This window comes from Passer domesticus, chromosome 3 (assembly GCF_036417665.1).
Source record: "Passer domesticus isolate bPasDom1 chromosome 3, bPasDom1.hap1, whole genome shotgun sequence".
Lineage (NCBI taxonomy): Eukaryota > Metazoa > Chordata > Aves > Passeriformes > Passeridae > Passer > Passer domesticus.
This window is the reverse complement of record NC_087476.1, coordinates 23908728-23926019: the sequence shown is the minus strand read 5'-3', so window position 1 is coordinate 23926019 and position 17292 is coordinate 23908728. Positions and strand designations below refer to the sequence as shown.

The following is a 17292-nucleotide window of genomic DNA, read 5'->3' as shown; positions in this document are numbered from 1 at the left end:
AGCTACAGCTAGAGCACTGGCAGTTTTCAGCTGAGCAAACTCAGGGCTCTGTAGCTCTTGCTGAAGCCAACAGTTTATTCATAAGAAATGTCATGCAGCTGGAACCAGTTGTTGTCATCAAGAAAGGAAATAAGCAAATCTTTTTCAGCAGCAAAGCATGGATTCAAGAGAGTTGTTGCAGGAGCTGTTTCCCTCCTGCCTCACTGAAGCATTTAGACAACACTTGCAGCTAGTGTCCAGGAAGGATATGATGGAGAAAGCCCCTCCCACTCTAACAACAAAATGTTTTGTGCAATTTATGCAACCTCCCGTGTAATAAAGGAAGATTATCCCATCTCACAGCTCTGTTCAGGGCAACTCAGCAGAATTTTGCATGTGTCTGTTGACCTTGAGTGCAGGTCCTGCCTACATCAATATTAACTATGCAGGATGGTGCATGGAGGATTATTCTGTATTGACTTTTTGAAATCAATCGACTTGGCCAAAGAAAACAGTTGGGAGTGCAGAGTTTGCCATGTGATACCACACTTCATTCACTGTCTCTCACAGTTCTCCATGGTGTGTATTCGCTCGGAACCAAATTCAGAAAAATGTTTTCTACAGAAAAAAATTCAAAATCAGCCCTGCTGCCTGGAGATGAAATTGAGCAGAAGTGTCTTGAAGGAATGTACACTAAGCAAGGCATAGAAGCTTGTGACAGGTTTGAGCTGAATTAATTGATGTGATTTATGTAAAGTGGCAATGTGTAGAAAGTAAAAAAACGGAACACATTAGAACAAAAGTGTGATTGGCATAGCAGTATTTTTTTAATCTGAATGAGCGTTTCAGACTTTGTAATTATATTTAACTAGCAAATAGGAGGCATATTGCCATTGTATGCTAGCACAGATGTTCCCAATGACCATGTCCTATCATCAACCTAATATTTCTACATTGTCAGCATGAGTCAGGAATTTATTTTCAGTAGGTGAGAGGTAACTAAGCAAAGATAAATGGTTTTGTTTACTTAAGAGAAAGAGGTTACCCATTTGCAGGGAATCATTTGCAATACTTGGTGTAGGAGGGGCTCCAGAGTTATATATTCTCTAGGCAGAACTGCTGAGAGTTTAGAGTGAGTTCCACTGTGCACAATGTAAGTGGGTTTTAATATTTTGGACATGCAGGGAGCTGTTGTATGTGAAACTCAGTCATTGAATAGGTTTTATAGACTAAATGTGTGTTGGACATTCTTTACTAACATGGCTATGTGTACCAAATGTTAATTCTTATTCAGCTACTTTCGAGGTGTACAGAATTAAGAAAATGGAGTGCAGATCTCACAGGTGGGGAGTGTTTCCTCTCACCTCCTTCGTCCTACTGCAGAGAAGCTGATGTTTTTTACAAGGGGAATATGGTGGTGGTTTGGCCGTTTTCCTTCTTCTGCTGTTAAAGCTTCAGCCTTGTTGCTGCAGGGTGTCAATAGCTGTGAGGCTGGAAGAGCTGGGTGCTGTTTGTGTGTGTTTGTGGCTGATGTGCACACGTGGTTCTGAGTGGGTGGGAGACAGTCTGCCTAGAAAATGTTGTTGCTTTAAGTTTGTGCCTAGAAATTGTTGTTGCTGGAAGTTCCAGCAGAGTTGGAATTGGACCAAGCAAGCATTGCCCTGAGGCTGTGCCTGTGCTAAAGGCAAATCTGATGCTACCAGAAGCAAAATATATTTCCATGTTTTGGACGTTTGTCTATAGAAATCACAGAGGCAGGGAGTGTTGTAGAAGAGATTGACTGATGGAAAGAATTCCCTTCTTCCTGGCTGCTTATAATGGAGCATAATGGCTGCTGGAGAAAGCAGAGCAATTGCTGGCTTTATAGCATGTATCTGATTAAACAATAAACTGTATTCTGAGATAATGCCAAAATAGGCAAAGAGCACCTTCTGCTTTCTGGTCAGAACAGAAGACTTTGGATGCAAATAGTTAAAAATCACTTGTTCTCTGTCTGGGCCAATTGCTCTAAGTAGAGAGTTCTGCTTAAATATTCTGCATGTGTAAGTAATATTTGAAAGCAGAATGATACAAGGCAGTATCTCCATACATTCTAGCTTTTACCTCCTCTATTGATTGATTCATGTCTTGGATGATAAATCATTGGTTTCAAACAAGACAGCTTTGAATGTGAATTAGAGAGTTGAATCCAGTATTGAATGATTATTGTGCAAACCATTTTTTCTTCACTGCAGATACTAGGGAATCAGGCACGAGGAAACATGTCTGGAAAACCCAAGCTGCACTACTTCAATGGACGAGGCCGGATGGAACCAATTCGGTGGCTCCTGGCAGCAGCTGGGGTTGAGGTTTGCTTCTGATCTTTTATACTGAGATCCTGTGTCAAATATGTGCTTTTACTGTTCCTTCTGAAAAGTGTGACTGAGCAGCAGTTCCAAGCTCTGCCTTTAGTGCATTGCTGAGCAAGGCAAGAGTGACCATGAGCTAATGCTTTAAGCAGGGGCAAGTTCCTGTCTCACACACATTGTGTGCAAATCCCGCTGGTAGCACCACAAATGCTTCTCCCGCATAGCTAGAGAGAAGAAATTTAAAACACCAGCAGCAGAACCTTGCTTGTTAATCTTCAGACCACACAGGTCAAGCAGCTGCAATTCTGAGTACCTTCAGGTAAATTCCCATGTCCAAAACTACAGGGCTTGTTTTATTTTTCTGACAGATTCTGATAATAAATCAGAGATGGTGTATGGGAATCTGTGTGTTTCAAGATGCAGGAGTTTCTGTCACAGTGATGGCCAATGTGCCTAAAAGTTTTCAAGTATGATTTATATTGTAGAAAATAAAATTGCCCAAAACACATCTCTTTAGGCCTTCTTTACCTAAATGAGGAAGAAGCTAAGTCATGGAATGACAACAGAACTTTTCTTCTTTCCTTTGTACAGTTTGAAGAATCTTACCTGGAAAGAAAGGAGGATCTGACCAAGTTACAAAAGGGTAAGTTTCCTTCACTTCTAGATTATAGAAGCAGCAATTGTAATAATAATAAGAATCAGAATTAGAATTAGAATTAGAACTAGAATTGTTTATCAGAGAATGCTTAAGAATTCTTAGGTCTTAGAGCCTTAAAAGTAAGATCTCTTAACTGGATTGTACACAAGGTCTCAGAGGTGCACAGTGCAGTGTGTTAGGTGGAATCATCCACCCAGGTGCTTCAAGCATCACTGAATCACAGAAGGGCTGAGGTCAGAAGGGACCTCTCCAGATTGCCTACTCCACCTCCCCTCTTCAATGCAGGCCCCCTCCAGCCTGTTACCCAGGACCATGTCCAGCTGGAGTTTGAGTATCTCCAAGGATGGAGAATTCACAGCTTCTCTGGACAACCCACCCGTCAAAGAGCCATTCTTGAAGTTCAGATGGTTGACTCTCCTTTGCTTCAGCTGCTGTCCATTGCCTTCCATCCTATGGCAATAGAGGCTTTTGTCATCAGATGGCCTTCAAATTCCTTAGCAACTTAGGTTGCCTACACAGTTGTTGTTTTATGATCCCTATGAAAGCAGAGTTCCCAATTTCTGAGTTTACCTGTTCCTCTGCTGCATTCCTGCCTCCCAAGGCAATAAGCCACTGTGCTGACTTCAGCTTCTCTCTTCCTGAACACAATATTCATGTTTCCTCCAAACCAAATTGCATGTCTGTGCTCTTCACTTGGCCAGTCAAAACAAAGCTGAACTAGGGGTAGTATTTGCAGTCCTGCTGTCTTGCAGGAATAATGACTTGGTCCCCCTGTTACAGGCTGCCTTTCAAAAAGCATTTTGGGAGACAAGCAGAAAGCTAAATGCACACTTAGATAGAGGGACATAGCTGATCACTTATCTGAGTCAGGAAATATGATTCCCTGAAGCAAAAACTCTTCCTCACTCTCTGGTCTGATATCTCTTTCTTTAGGTATTTTTATTTCTTTCGGGCTAAGACAAGGCTTCTGCGTGCTAGCAAAAGCATTACATGGCTCCAGCCTCACTCCAAGTGATATTTAGGTCTTGCAGGTATCTCATGGAACTCACTGGTTGTTCCCCTTCATGCAGATGAGATGCTATTTGTAAAGTCAAGAAAATAGTTCCAAAGATATTTTATGTTTTTATATTTACTCTTATTCATATATTCATTATTATTCACATTATATGTTGGCCAGTGCTTACAAAGTCCAGATGTATTTAGCAAAACATGACAGAAACTGGCTGGACCAGATCCTTCAGTCCTTCTTGTCTCTATTAATCTCCATGGAAATCACCTGTGCCAGAGCCATGCAGTTCATGTATTTCTCAGTGTGTGACAGCTAAAAGTTCTGCATTGGGCTGTTTCCTCAAATCTCGAACTTCCACAGGTACTAATTGCTATGGTATTAAATTATTAACATGTCACAAAGAATAGGTTGTGGCATGGTGAGCATTTTCCACACCTTCCTGTATAGAATGAGGAAGGCTGCTACCAAAAGGGTGGCCAAGCCTTGGAACAGGCAGCCCAAGGAAGTGGTTGTGTCACTGTGTGCAGATGTGCACTTGGGGACATGGTTTAGTGGTGGAATTGGGCATTGTTGGTTTGACACTTGGATTTGATGATCTTGGGATCTTTTATCCAGCCGGATTGATCCAGATTCTAACTAAAGATAATACATTTGGTTACTTTGCCTCACACCTGCTGGTGGCTCCCATTGAGGGACTGAACATCTCCTTGTGTTATTCCCTTTGGCCCAGATGGATCCCTGCTCTTTCAGCAAGTGCCAATGGTAGAGATCGACGGGATGAAGCTGGTGCAGACCAGAGCCATTGCCAACTACATAGCAACCAAGTACAACCTCTACGGGAAGGACGTGAAGGAGAGAGCCCTGTACTGTAACAGCACCACCTTTGCCTGTTAGAGCCCAGCTCACACTGCAGCCCAGTGTAACACAAGGGTGTCCCAGCTCACAGCTCGAGTCCGTGGGAGAGAGCAGCACTGCTTTAAAGTGCAGCATGAGATGACTGTGACTGCAGCTGATGTCCAGAGCAGAGACAGCCAGCTGGATTCCACAGGGCAAGCGAGCCCAGGAATCATCAGTCAGAGCTCAATGCTCTTATCAAAAGAAAGCAGTCGGGGGGGCCGACTGTCCTGCTGATGCTGCTTTTCATTTTCTCCTGCAGTTGTCAGCAGCAGCAGCAGCATTTTCTCCTCATCACATTCAGGGCAATGTTTTTTAAGGAAACAAAACCCCTCCTCTCTCTAGTAACCAGGAATTAATATAGAATTAATAACAGGTTATCAAAGGGCAGGACTCCTGGGGCACATGTTTTGACCTGAGGTATTTCTGAATGCTTGAAATGAACAAGCACTAATAAACACACGTGTCAAGATATTTGCTTGATAGTTGTTTGGACGTGCTGTGAAACTTAGGCTGTCTGATTGGTTTTTTAAGACGAGTCTGGATGGCACACATCACAATTTTAATTAGGTTGAAAAAATCAGGTTCAAGATCTCATAGTCCAGACAGGAATCAGTGCCAGTAAGAAGTGAGAGGGCTACAGTCTTTAGGTTTCCTAGGAATTTTGCATTTGCCTTTGGCCCAAGCTCCCTCCCTGCCTGCCCCCAGTGCAACTGCATTCCAGGGAGAACTTTGGGGGATGGAAGGGGCAGGGATTTCCCAGCATCTCAGTGAGGTTGTGCCAGGAGTTATTGTGCTGTTCAGACCTACTGTGTGTGGCCTGACCAATGGATCTATTCCTTTCAGAATCGATATGTACGTGGAAGGAATGTTCGATCTCAATGAGTTACTCATGATGTATGTCATCCAACCTGCAGACAAAAAGGAGGAATATTTTGCAAATATGATGGACAAGGCTGAAAACAGATACTTCCCAGCCTTTGAGAAGGTATGTGGCACAGAGCTGGTAGCTCAATTGATATCTTGAAGCTCCATTCTGGATCCACACAAGTTTTATGGAGGAAAACTGAAGAGAATCTACCACTGGAATGTCAGTGCTCTTTTTTTAGGGTTGATGGGACTAAGGCGGAGACAGGACACTACAGAGGGGACACAAGACACTTCAGATCTGGGAGGGATGTACAGCTGCAAAAACCCAGTACACATAGAGCTCCCCAAATGTCCGCTTTTCAATGTGGGTGTTTCAGACAAAAGACATTAGAGCTTTGATATCAAGTTTCCTCCTGAAGTGCAGATGGCCCTGTACTATACATGCTGTATAAAAGCATTGTAGTTCCTTCTGTATCTCGTACAGCTCAGCCTTCAATGCAGCTCCAGCAGCCAAGGCAAGATGAGCACAACTGAGCTGCCAGACAGAAATGTAGAAGTGAAAGAGCTGATAGATGATGCCTAGGATGGCAGTGCCTTCAGGTCATTGTTTGTACTACAGGTGTTTGAACTGCATTTCCTTCTTTCACAGACAACTCTGTTCAATGTGTGACCCTGCTTTGAAGATGTCACATTATTTATGAGAAAAGAACAGAGAAAAGAGAGAGAAACTACATAATCTCCTTCTGGTTTTCTGTTTTTAGGTTTTGAAAGACCATGGCAAAGACTTTCTGGTTGGCAACCAGCTGAGCAGGGCAGATGTTCAATTACTTGAAGTCATTTTAATGGCAGAGGAGTACAACCCTTCTATACTTGCCAAATTTCCTGTCTTGCAGGTAAATGAATGGGGAATTTGAATGGAGAATGAATGGAAAGGAGCACTGATTTAAAGTGGCTGAGAAATATGGGAGAGTGGGAGGGTCAGAAGTGACATGCAAAATAATCAGATCCCCTAAGGACTGTAGCTGGCCTCACATACTCTTTGTTATTTCCACATTCTGTCACTAAAGCCCCAAAAGCATAAGAGGGGGAAGCATACACGTTCTTCTGCAGCATCAAACCATGATGGGACTTTCAGAGCACAGGTAACATTGAAATGTCTGACAGCTGCAATGATTCTTAAGCACTGTGATGTTTTGGTTTTGTTTTGTAGAGCTTCAAAGCAAGAATAAGCAATATCCCCACAATTAAGAAATTCCTGCAGCCTGGCAGCCAGAGGAAACCACGAACAACAGAGGAAGATGTTGCCAGAGCAATGAAAATATTCCGCTCCTGAGCAGCAGTTTATCCCCATTCGAGCTGTATTTCATTGTGTTTGATGTTAGTGACAAAGTAAAATTAATGGAATGAGTGAAAAAAATCGGTTATGATCTCTTTTTCCTTAGCTACAGGGCTGGTTTTAGCCCACTGCAGACAATTTAAGGTAAAGCTACATGAGTGTACCAGCAAAAGAAATTGTCCGCTAAACAGGGGGTGTATTGGACAACACAGAATGCCTTAAATAACTAAAGACAATACCTGAAATAAATTCTTACTATTGATACTCAAAACCCAGCTGGTCATTGATTTCTTGCTGCTACTTCTATGCCTAAGATCTGTCTGGTTCTGGTTTTCTGGCCTTCCCAAGAATTGTTGGAAAATTAGGCATGATTATCGCAAAGAGTAGGTTTTTGTCACAGTAGAGCTAGTCTGCAGCTGGACAGATAAATCTGGCGATAATATGAAACCTAACTTGGCTCTTCTAGTTCAATAAACAACTGCCTAGGTGAACAGTGAGATTTGAACTCAAAGAGAGCACCTAATCCCTTTCAACCATACATGCAGAGACATTGCTGGTCCAGGTACTGGGCAGTGTAAGACCCAGACCAGCCAGCACTTGAGACCCGGTAGTTTTGAGATGCCTGTATAAGAAACTCTGGACAATAAAACACGCTGTTTGTTGAGGATTTCTCTGTGAGACCGTGTTGTTTCTGCCTCCAACCAACCACCCACAACATAAGAGGTCATGTATTTTTTCTCTTGGAAATTCATAGAAAGCCTGCAGGTTCTGGCTAGCTGAGGCTGAAAGGTTTGGGTTCAGCTTTCCTCTGAGCTTAATATGGAATACGCTTGGACCAGAGCTCCTACTGCACCTCTGCTTTGTCACTAGACACTTAAACTATTGTACTGCAGCTTCACCAATGTTCCCTTTATCAGAAGGTCTGTTGCAGCAGCTAAAAGCCCTCTGCAGACTCTGAGAAACAAATGCTGGTCACCAGTTTAAAACTTGTTGAGGAACGAGGAGTCAGGATGTTGTCAGGTCTTAGTGAGACCCTGAAAAGTAGGATTACATGTTGACTTACATCACTTTATATGAAACCAAATTTTATACAAATTGTGGTCAAGTGGTTCATTCTAATCACTCAGATCAAGCTCCACTACTGAGGTTAGCAAGACTGTTGAACTTGGATCAATATGTGCAGTTATGTAGTGAAATGTGTTTCTGCCCAGGGCAGGAGGGTTGGAACTAGATGATCTTTAAGGTCCCTTCTAACCCAGAGCATTCCATGATTCTGTGATAGTATTTAAACCCCAAATAAACCCAGTTTGTAAATGAAAGAGTCAGTGCCCTAAATCCAGCTACAGCTAGAGCTCTGGCAGTTTTCAGCTGAGCAAACTCAGGGCTCTGTAGCTCTTGCTAAAGCCAACAGTTTCTTCATGAGAAATGTCATGCAGCTGGAACCAGTTTTTGTCATCAAGAAAGGAAATAAGCAAATCTTTTTCAGCAGCAAAGCATGGATTCAAGAGAGTTGTTGCAGGAGCTGTTTCCCTCCTGCCTCACTGAAGCATTCAGACAACACTTGCAGCTAGTGTCCAGGAAGGATATGATGGAGAAAGCCCCTCCCACTCTAACAACAAAATGTTTTGTGCAATTTATGCAACCTCCCGTGTAATAAAGGAAGATTATCCCATCTCACAGCTCTGTTCGGGGCAACTCAGCAGAATTTTGCATGTGTCTGTTGACCTTGAGTGCAGGTCCTGCCTACATCAATATTAACTATGCAGGATGGTGCATGGGGGATTATTCTGTATTGACTTTTTGAAATCAATCGAGTTGGCCAAAGAAAACAGTTGGGAGTGCAGAGTTTGCCATGTGATACCACACTTCATTCACTGTCTCTCACAGTTCTCCACGGTGTGTATTCGCACGGAAACAAATTCAGACAAATGTTTTCTACAGAAAAAAAATTCAAAATCAGCCCTGCTGTCTGGAGATGAAATTGAGCAGAAGTGTCCTGAAGGAATATACACTAAGCAAGGCATAGAAGCTTGTGACAGGTTTAAGCTGAATTAATTGATGTGATTTATGTAAAGTGGCAATGTGTAGAAAGTAAAAAAACAGAACACATTAGAACAAAAGTGTGATTGGCATAGCAGTATTTTTTTAATCTGAATGAGCTTTTCTGATATTGTAATTACTTTTAACTAGGAAATAGGAGGCATATTACCATTGTGTGCTGACACAGATATTTCCAATCATCATGGTCTCTCATGTATCGTATATTTCTACATTGTCAGCATTACTCAGGAATTTATTTTCTGTAGGTGAGAAGTAACTAAGCAGAGATTATCTGTTTTATTTGGTTAAGAGAAAGAGGTTTCCCATTTGCTGACAATCGTTTCTAATACTTGGTGTAGGAGGGGCTCCAGAGTTATATATTCTCTAGGCAGAACTGCTGAGAAGTTAGAGTGAGTTCCACTGTGGACAATGTAAGTGGGGATATTATTTTGGACATGCTGGGAGTTGTTGAATGTGAAACTAAGTCATTGAATGTTTTTTATAGATTAAATGTGTGTTGGACATTCTTTATTAACATGGCTATGTGTACCAAATGTTAAATTCTTAATCAGCTGCATTTGGAGAATAAAGAATTAAGAAAAAGGAGTGAAGAGTGTGTAGTGTAGTGTTGCACGAGTGAGTAGTGTTTCCTCTCACCTCCTTCTTCCTACTGCAGAGAAGCTGACGTTATTTACAAGGGGAATGTGGTGGTGGTTTGGCTGTTTTCCTTCTGCTGCTGTTAAAGCTTCATCTTTGTTGCTGGCAGGGTGTCAATAGCTGTGAGGCTGGGTGCTGTTTGTGTGTGTTTGTGGCTGATGTGCACACGTGGTTCTGAGTGGGTGGGTGACAGTCTGCCTAGAAAATGTTGTTGCTTTAAGTTTGTGCCTAGAAATTGTTGTTGCTGGAAGTTCCAGCAGAGTTGGAACTGGACCAAGCAAGCATTGCCCTGAGGCTGTGCCTGTGCTAAAGGCAAATCTGATGCTACCAGAAGCAAAATATATTTCCATGTTTTGGAGGTTTGTCTATAGAAATCACAGAGGCATGGAGTGTTGTAGAAGAGAATGACTGATGGACAGAATTCCTTCCTTCCTGGCTGCTTATAATGGAGCATAGTGGCTGCTGGAGAAAGCAGAGCAATTGTTGGCTTTATAGCATGTACCTGATTAAACAATAAACTGTATTCTGAGATAATGCCAAAATAGGCAAAGAGCACCCTCTGCTTTCTGGTCAGAACAGAACACTTTGAATGGAAGTGGTTTTGATTGAGTGGTTCTCTCTCTGGGCCAATTGCTCTAAGTAGAGAGTTCTGCTTAAATATTCTGCATGTGTAAGTAATATTTGAAGGCAGAATGATACAGGGCAGTATCTCCATACATTCTAGCTTTTACCTCCTCCATTGATTGATTCATGTCTTGGATGATAAATCATTGGTTTCAAACAAGACAGCTTTGAATGTGAATTAGATAGTTGGATCCAGTATTGAATGATTATTGTGCAAACCATTTTTTCTTCATTGCAGATACTAGGGAATCAGGCACGAGGAAACATGTCTGGAAAACCCAAGCTCCACTACTTCAATGGACGAGGCCGGATGGAACCAATTCGGTGGCTCCTGGCAGCAGCTGGGGTTGAGGTTTGCTTCTGGTCTTTTATACTGAGATCCTGTGTCAAATATGTGCTTTTACTGTTCCTTCTGAAAAGTGTGACTGAGCAGCAGTTCCAAGCACTGCCTTTAGTGCATTGCTGAGCAAGGCAACAGTGACCATGAGCTAATGCTTTAAGCAGGGGGCAAGTTCCTGTCACACTTGCATACATCATTTGCAAAGCCCACTGGTAGCTCCCAAAATGTTTTCCCCTGTACCTAGAGAGAGCAGAAATTTAAAACCCAAGCAGCAGAACCTTGCTTGTTAATTTTCTGACCACAGAGGTCAAGCAGCTGCAATTCTGAGTACCTTCAGTTAAATTCCCATGTCCAAAACTACAGGTTTGGTTTTTCATTTGACAGATTGATACTAAATCAGAGATGGTGTTTGGGAATCTGTGTGTTTCAAGATGCAGGAGTTTCTGTCACAGTGATGGCCAATGTGCCTAAAAGTTTTCAAGTATGATTTATATTTTAGAAAATAAAATTGCCCAAAACACATCTCTTTAGGCCTTCTTTACATAAATGAGGAAGAAGCTAAGTCATGGAATGACAACAGAACTTTTCTTCTTTCCTTTGTACAGTTTGAAGAATCTTACCTAGAAAGAAAGGAGGATCTAACCAAGTTACAGAAGGGTAAGTTTCCTTCACTTCTAGATTATAGAAGCAGCATTTGTAATAATAATAAGAATTAGAATTAGAATTAGAATTAGAATTAGAATTAGAATTAGAATTAGAATTATTTATCTGAGAATGCTTAAGAATTCTTAGGTCTTAGTGCCTTACAAATAAATCTCTTAACTGGATTGTACACAAGGTCTCAGAGGTGCACAGTGCAGTGTGTTAGGTGGAATCATCCACCCAGCTGCTTCAAGCAAGCATCACTGAATCACAGAAGGGCTGAGGTCGGAAGGGACCTCTCCAGATTGCCTACTCCACCTCCCCTCTTCAATGCAGGCCCCCTCCAGCCTGTTACCCAGGACCATGTCCAGCTGGAGTTTGAGTATCTCCAAGGATGGAGAATTCACAGCTTCTCTGGACAACCCACCCAGTCAAAGAGCCATTCTTGAAGTTCAGATGGTTGACTCTCCTTTGCTTCAGCTGCTGTCCATTGCCTTCCATCCTATGGCAATAGAGGCTTTTGTCATCAGATGATCTTCAAATTCCTTAGCAACTTATGTTGCCTACACAGTTGTTGTTTTATGATCCCTATGAAAGCAGAGTTCCAGATTTCTGAATTTACCTGTTCCTCTGCTGCATTCCTGCCTCCCAAGGCAATAACCCACTGTGCTGGCTTCAGCTTCTCTCTTCCTGAACACAATAATCATGTTTCCTCCAAACCAAATTGCATGTCTGTGCTCTTCACCTGGCCTGTCAAAACAAAGCTGAACTAGGGGTAGTATTTGCAGTCCTGTTGTCCTGTAGGAATAATGACTTGGTCCCCCTGTTACAGGCTGCCTTTCAAAAAGTATTTTGGGAGACAAGCAGAAAGCTAAATGCACACTTAGATAGAGGGACATAGCTGATCACTTATCTGAGTCAGGAAATAGGATTCCCTGAAGCAAAAACTCTTCCTCACTCTCTGATCTAATACATCTTTCTGGAGGTATTTTTCTTCTTTCAGTCTAAGACAAGGCTTCTGCGTGCTAGCAAAAGCATTATATGGCTCCAGCCTCACTCCAAGTGATATTTGGGTCTTGCAGGTATCTCATGGAACTCACTGGTTGTTCCCCTTCATGCGGATGAGATGCCATTTGTAAAGTCAAGAAAATAGTTCCAAATATATTTTATGTTTTTATATTTACTCTTATTCATATATTCATTATTATTCACATTATATGTTGGCCAGTGCTTAGAAAGTCCAGATGTATTTAGTAAAACATGACAGAAACTGGCTGGACCAGATCCTTCAGTCCTTCTTGTCTCTATTAACCTCCATGAAAATCACCTGTGCCAGAGCCATGCAGTTCATGTATTTCTCAGTGTGTGACAGCTAAAAGTCCTGCATTTGGCTGTTTCTTCAAATCTCGAACTTCCACAGGTACTAATTGCTATGGTATTAAATTATTAACATGTCACAAAGAAAAGGCTGCTGCATGGTGAGCATTTTCCACACCTTCCTGTATAGAATGAGGAAGGCTGCTACCAAAAGGGTGGCCAAGCCTTGGAACAGGCAGCCCAAGGAAGTGGTTGTGTCACTGTGTGCAGATGTGCACTTGGGGACATGGTTTAGTGGTGGAATTGGGCATTGTTGGTTTGACACTTGGATTTGATGATCTTGAGATCTTTTATCCAGCTGGATTGATCCAGATTCTAACTAAAGACAATACATGTGGTTACTTTGCCTAACACCTGCTGGTGGCTCCCATTGAGGGACTGAACATCTCCTTGTGTTATTCCCTTTGGCCCAGATGGATCCCTGCTCTTTCAGCAAGTGCCAATGGTAGAGATCGACGGGATGAAGCTGGTGCAGACCAGAGCCATTGCCAACTACATAGCAACCAAGTACAACCTCTACGGGAAGGACGTGAAGGAGAGAGCCCTGTACTGTAACAGCACCACCTTTGCCTGTTAGAGCCCAGCTCACACTGCAGCCCAGTGTAACACAAGGGTGTCCCAGCTCACAGCTCGAGTCCGTGGGAGAGAGCAGCGCTGCTTTAAAGTGCAGCATGAGATGACTGTGACTGCAGCTGATGTCCAGAGCAGAGACAGCCAGCTGGATTCCACAGGGCAAGCAAGCCCAGGAATCATCAGTCAGAGCTCAATGCTCTTATCAGAAGAAAGCAGTTGGGGGGGCCGACTGTCCTGCTGATGCTGCTTTTCATTTTCTCCTGCAGTTGTCAGCAGCAGCAGCATTTTCTCCTCATCATATTCAGGGCAATGTCTTTCAAGGATAAAAAAAACCCCACCTCTCTCTAACAAACAGGAATTCGTATAGAATTAATAACAGGTTATTAAAGGACTGCTGGGGCACATGTTTTGACCTGAGGTATTTCTGAATGCTTGAAATCAATAAGTACTGATAAACACATCTCTCAAGATATTTGCTAGATTGTTGTACGTCCTTGCTGTTTAAATTAGGCATTCTGATTGGATTTCGAAGACAAGTCTGGATGGCACACATGGCAATTTTGTAATCAGGTTCAAAACCTTATACTCCAGACAGGAATAAGTGCCAGTAAGAAGTGAGAGGGCTACAGTCTTTAGGTTTCCTAGGAATTTTGCATTTGCCTTTGGCCCAAGCTCCCTCCCTGCCTGCCCCCAGTGCAACTGCGTTCCAGGGAGAACTTTGGGGGATGGAACGGGCAGGGATTTCCCAGCATCTCAGTGAGGTTGTGCCAGGAGTTATTGTGCTGTTCAGACCTACTGTGTGTGGCCTGACCAATGGATCTATTCCTTTCAGAATCGATATGTACGTGGAAGGAATGTTCGATCTCAATGAGTTACTAATGGCATATGGCTACCAACCAGCAGACAAAAAAGAGCAACATTTTGCAAATATGATGGACAAGGCTGAAAACAGATACTTCCCAGCCTTTGAGAAGGTATGTGGCCAAGGGCTTGTGACTCAGATGATATTGTTACCTTGAAACTCCATACTGGATCTACACAAGTTTTACGGCGGGAAACAGAAAAAGCCTACTGCTGGAATATCAATGCTTTGATTTTTGTGGTGTTGGGATTAAGGTGCTGAAAGGACACTACAGAGGGAACAGAAGGCACTTCAAATCTGGGGGAGATGTACAGCTGCAAAAACCCAGTACACATAGAGCTCCCCAAATGTCCGTGTTTCAATGTGGGTGTTTCAGACAAAAGACATTAGAGCTTTGATATCAAGTTTCCTCCTGAAGTGCAGATGGCCCTGTACCATACATGCTGTATAAAAGCATTGTAGTTCCTTCTGTATCTCGTACAGCTCAGCCTTCAATGTAGCTCCAGCAGCCAAGGCAAGATGAGCACAACTGAGCTGCCAGACAGAAATGTAGAAGTGAAAGAGCTGATAGATGATGTCTAGGATGGCAGTGCCTTCAGGTCATTGTTTGTACTACAGGTGTTTGAACTGCATTTCCTTCTTTCACAGACAACTCTGTTCAATGTGTGACCCTGCTTTGAAGATATCACATTATTTATGACAAAAGAAGAGAGAAAAGAGAGAGAAACTATATAATCTGCTTCTGGTTTTCTGTTTTTAGGTTTTGAAAGACCATGGCAAAGACTTTCTGGTTGGCAACCAGCTGAGCAGGGCAGATGTTCAATTACTTGAAATCATTTTAATGGCAGAGGAGTGCAAACCTGATACACTTGCAAAATTTCCTCTCTTGCAGGTAAATGAATGGGCAATTTGAATGGAGAATGAAAGGAAAGGACCAGTGATTTAAAGTGGCTGAGAAATATGGGAGAGTGGGAGGGTCAGAAGTAACATGCAAAATAATCACATCCCCTAAGGACTGTAGCTGGCCTCACATACTCTTTGTTATTTCCACATTCTGTCACTAAAGCCCCAAAAGCATAAGAGGGGGAAGCATACAGGTTCTTCTGCAGCACCAAACCATGATGGGACTTTCAGAGCACGGGTAACATTGAAATGTCTGACAGCTGCAATGATTCTTAAGCACTTTGATGTTTTGGTTTTGTTTTGTAGAGCTTCAAAGCAAGAATAAGCAATATCCCCGCAATTAAGAAATTCCTGCAGCCTGGCAGCCAGAGGAAACCACTAATACGAGAGGAAGAGGTACCTAAAGTGATCAAAATTTTCTACTGAGTCTAAAGCTGAAGAAACTATTTCATTGTGTTTGCTGACATCGGGAAATGATGAAACTACGGAAAAACATTTTTTTTTTTGATCCTACCAGCAAAGGAAATAGTTCACTAATCAGAGGGTGTATTGGACAACAGAGAATGCCTTAAATAACTAAAGAAAAAACCTGAAATAAATTCTTACTATTGATGCTGAAAACCCAGCTGGTCATTGATTTCTTGCTGCTACTTCTATGCCTAAGATCTGTCTGGTGCTATTTTCCTGGCCTTCCCAAGAATTGTTGGAAAATTAGGCGTGATTATCCCAAAGAGTAGGTTTTTGTCACAGTAGAGCTAGTCTGCAGCTGGACAGATAAATCTGGCGATAATATGAAACCTAACTTGGCTCTTCTAGTTCAATAAACAACTGCCTAGGTGAACAGTGAGATTTGAACTCAAAGAGAGCACCTAATCCCTTTCAACCATACATGCAGAGACATTGCTGGTCCAGGTACTGGGCAGTGTTAAGACCCAGACCAGCCAGCACTTGAGACCCGGTAGTTTTGAGCTGCCTGTATAAGAAACTCTGGACAATAAAGCACGCTGTTTGTTGAGGATTTCTCTGTGAGACCGTGTTGTTTCTGCCTCCAACCAACCACCCACAACATAAGAGGCCATGTATTTTTTCTCTTGGAAATTCACAGAAAGCCTGCAGGTTCTGGCTAGCTGAGGCTGAAAGGTTTGGGTTCAGCTTTCCTCTGAGCTTAATATGGAATATGCTTGGACCAGAGCTCCTACTGCACCTCTGCTTTGTCACTAGACACTTAAACTCTTGTACTGCAGCTTCACCAATGTTCCCTTTATCAGAAGGTCTGTTGCAGCAGCTAAAAGCCCTCTGCAGACTCTGAGAAAAAAATGCTGGTCACCAGTTTAAAACTTGTTGAGGAACGAGGAGTCAGGATGTTGTCAGGTCTTAGTGAGACCCTGAAAAGTAGGATTACATGTTGACTTACATCACTTTATATGAAACCAAATTTTATACAAATTGCGGTCAAGTGGTTCATTCTAATCACTCAGATCAAGCTCCACTACTGAGGTTAGCAAGACTGTTGAACTTGGATCAATATGTGCAGTTATGTAGTGAAATGTGTTCCTGCCCAGGGCAGGAGGGTTGCAACTAGATGATCTTTAAGGTCCCTTCTAACCCAAAGCATTCCATGATTCTGTGATAGTATTTAAACCCCAAATAAACCCAGTTTGTAAATGAAAGAGTCAGTGCCCTAAAGCCAGCTACAGCTAGAGCACTGGCAGTTTTCAGCTGAGCAAACTCAGGGCTCTGTAGCTCTTGCTGAAGCCAACAGTTTCTTCATAAGAAATGTCATGCAGCTGGAACCAGTTTTTCTCATCAAGAAAGGAAATAAGCAAATCTTTTTCAGCAGCAAAGCATGGATTCAAGAGAGTTGTTGCAGGAGCTGCTTCCCTCCTGCCTCACTGAAGCATTCAGACAACACTTGCAGCTAGTGTCCAGGAAGGATATGATGGAGAAAGCCCCTCCCACTCTAACAACAAAATGTTTTGTGCAATTTATGCAACCTCCCGTGTAATAAAGGAAGATTATCCCATCTCACAGCTCTGTTCGGGGCAACTCAGCAGAATTTTGCATGTGTCTGTTGACCTTGAGTGCAGGTCCTGCCTACATCAATATTAACTATGCAGGATGGTGCATGGGGGATTATTCTGTATTGACTTTTTGAAATCAATCGAGTTGGCCAAAGAAAA

The 17292-nt window shown here is 42.5% G+C and overlaps 2 protein-coding genes across 2 annotated transcripts; both read left to right on the top strand.

Moving 5' to 3' along the window:
* The first annotated feature begins 1113 nt into the window (after positions 1 to 1113).
* Positions 1114 to 7365, top strand: LOC135296162 (glutathione S-transferase-like). The gene is made up of 7 exons (XM_064412162.1): positions 1114 to 1132; positions 2214 to 2327; positions 2919 to 2970; positions 4725 to 4857; positions 5735 to 5876; positions 6520 to 6651; positions 6969 to 7365. The coding sequence occupies exons 2-7, from the start codon at positions 2241 to 2243 to the stop codon at positions 7089 to 7091; spliced, it is 669 nt and encodes a 222-aa protein (XP_064268232.1). The 5' UTR covers positions 1114 to 1132; positions 2214 to 2240; the 3' UTR covers positions 7092 to 7365.
* A 3288-nt stretch (positions 7366 to 10653) lies between these two features.
* LOC135296161 (glutathione S-transferase-like) lies at positions 10654 to 16130 on the top strand. The gene is made up of 6 exons (XM_064412161.1): positions 10654 to 10767; positions 11361 to 11412; positions 13188 to 13320; positions 14180 to 14321; positions 14970 to 15101; positions 15419 to 16130. Exons 1-6 carry the CDS (start codon positions 10681 to 10683, stop codon positions 15536 to 15538), a joined length of 666 nt encoding a protein of 221 aa, XP_064268231.1. The 5' UTR covers positions 10654 to 10680; the 3' UTR covers positions 15539 to 16130.
* Positions 16131 to 17292: the final 1162 nt, after the last annotated feature.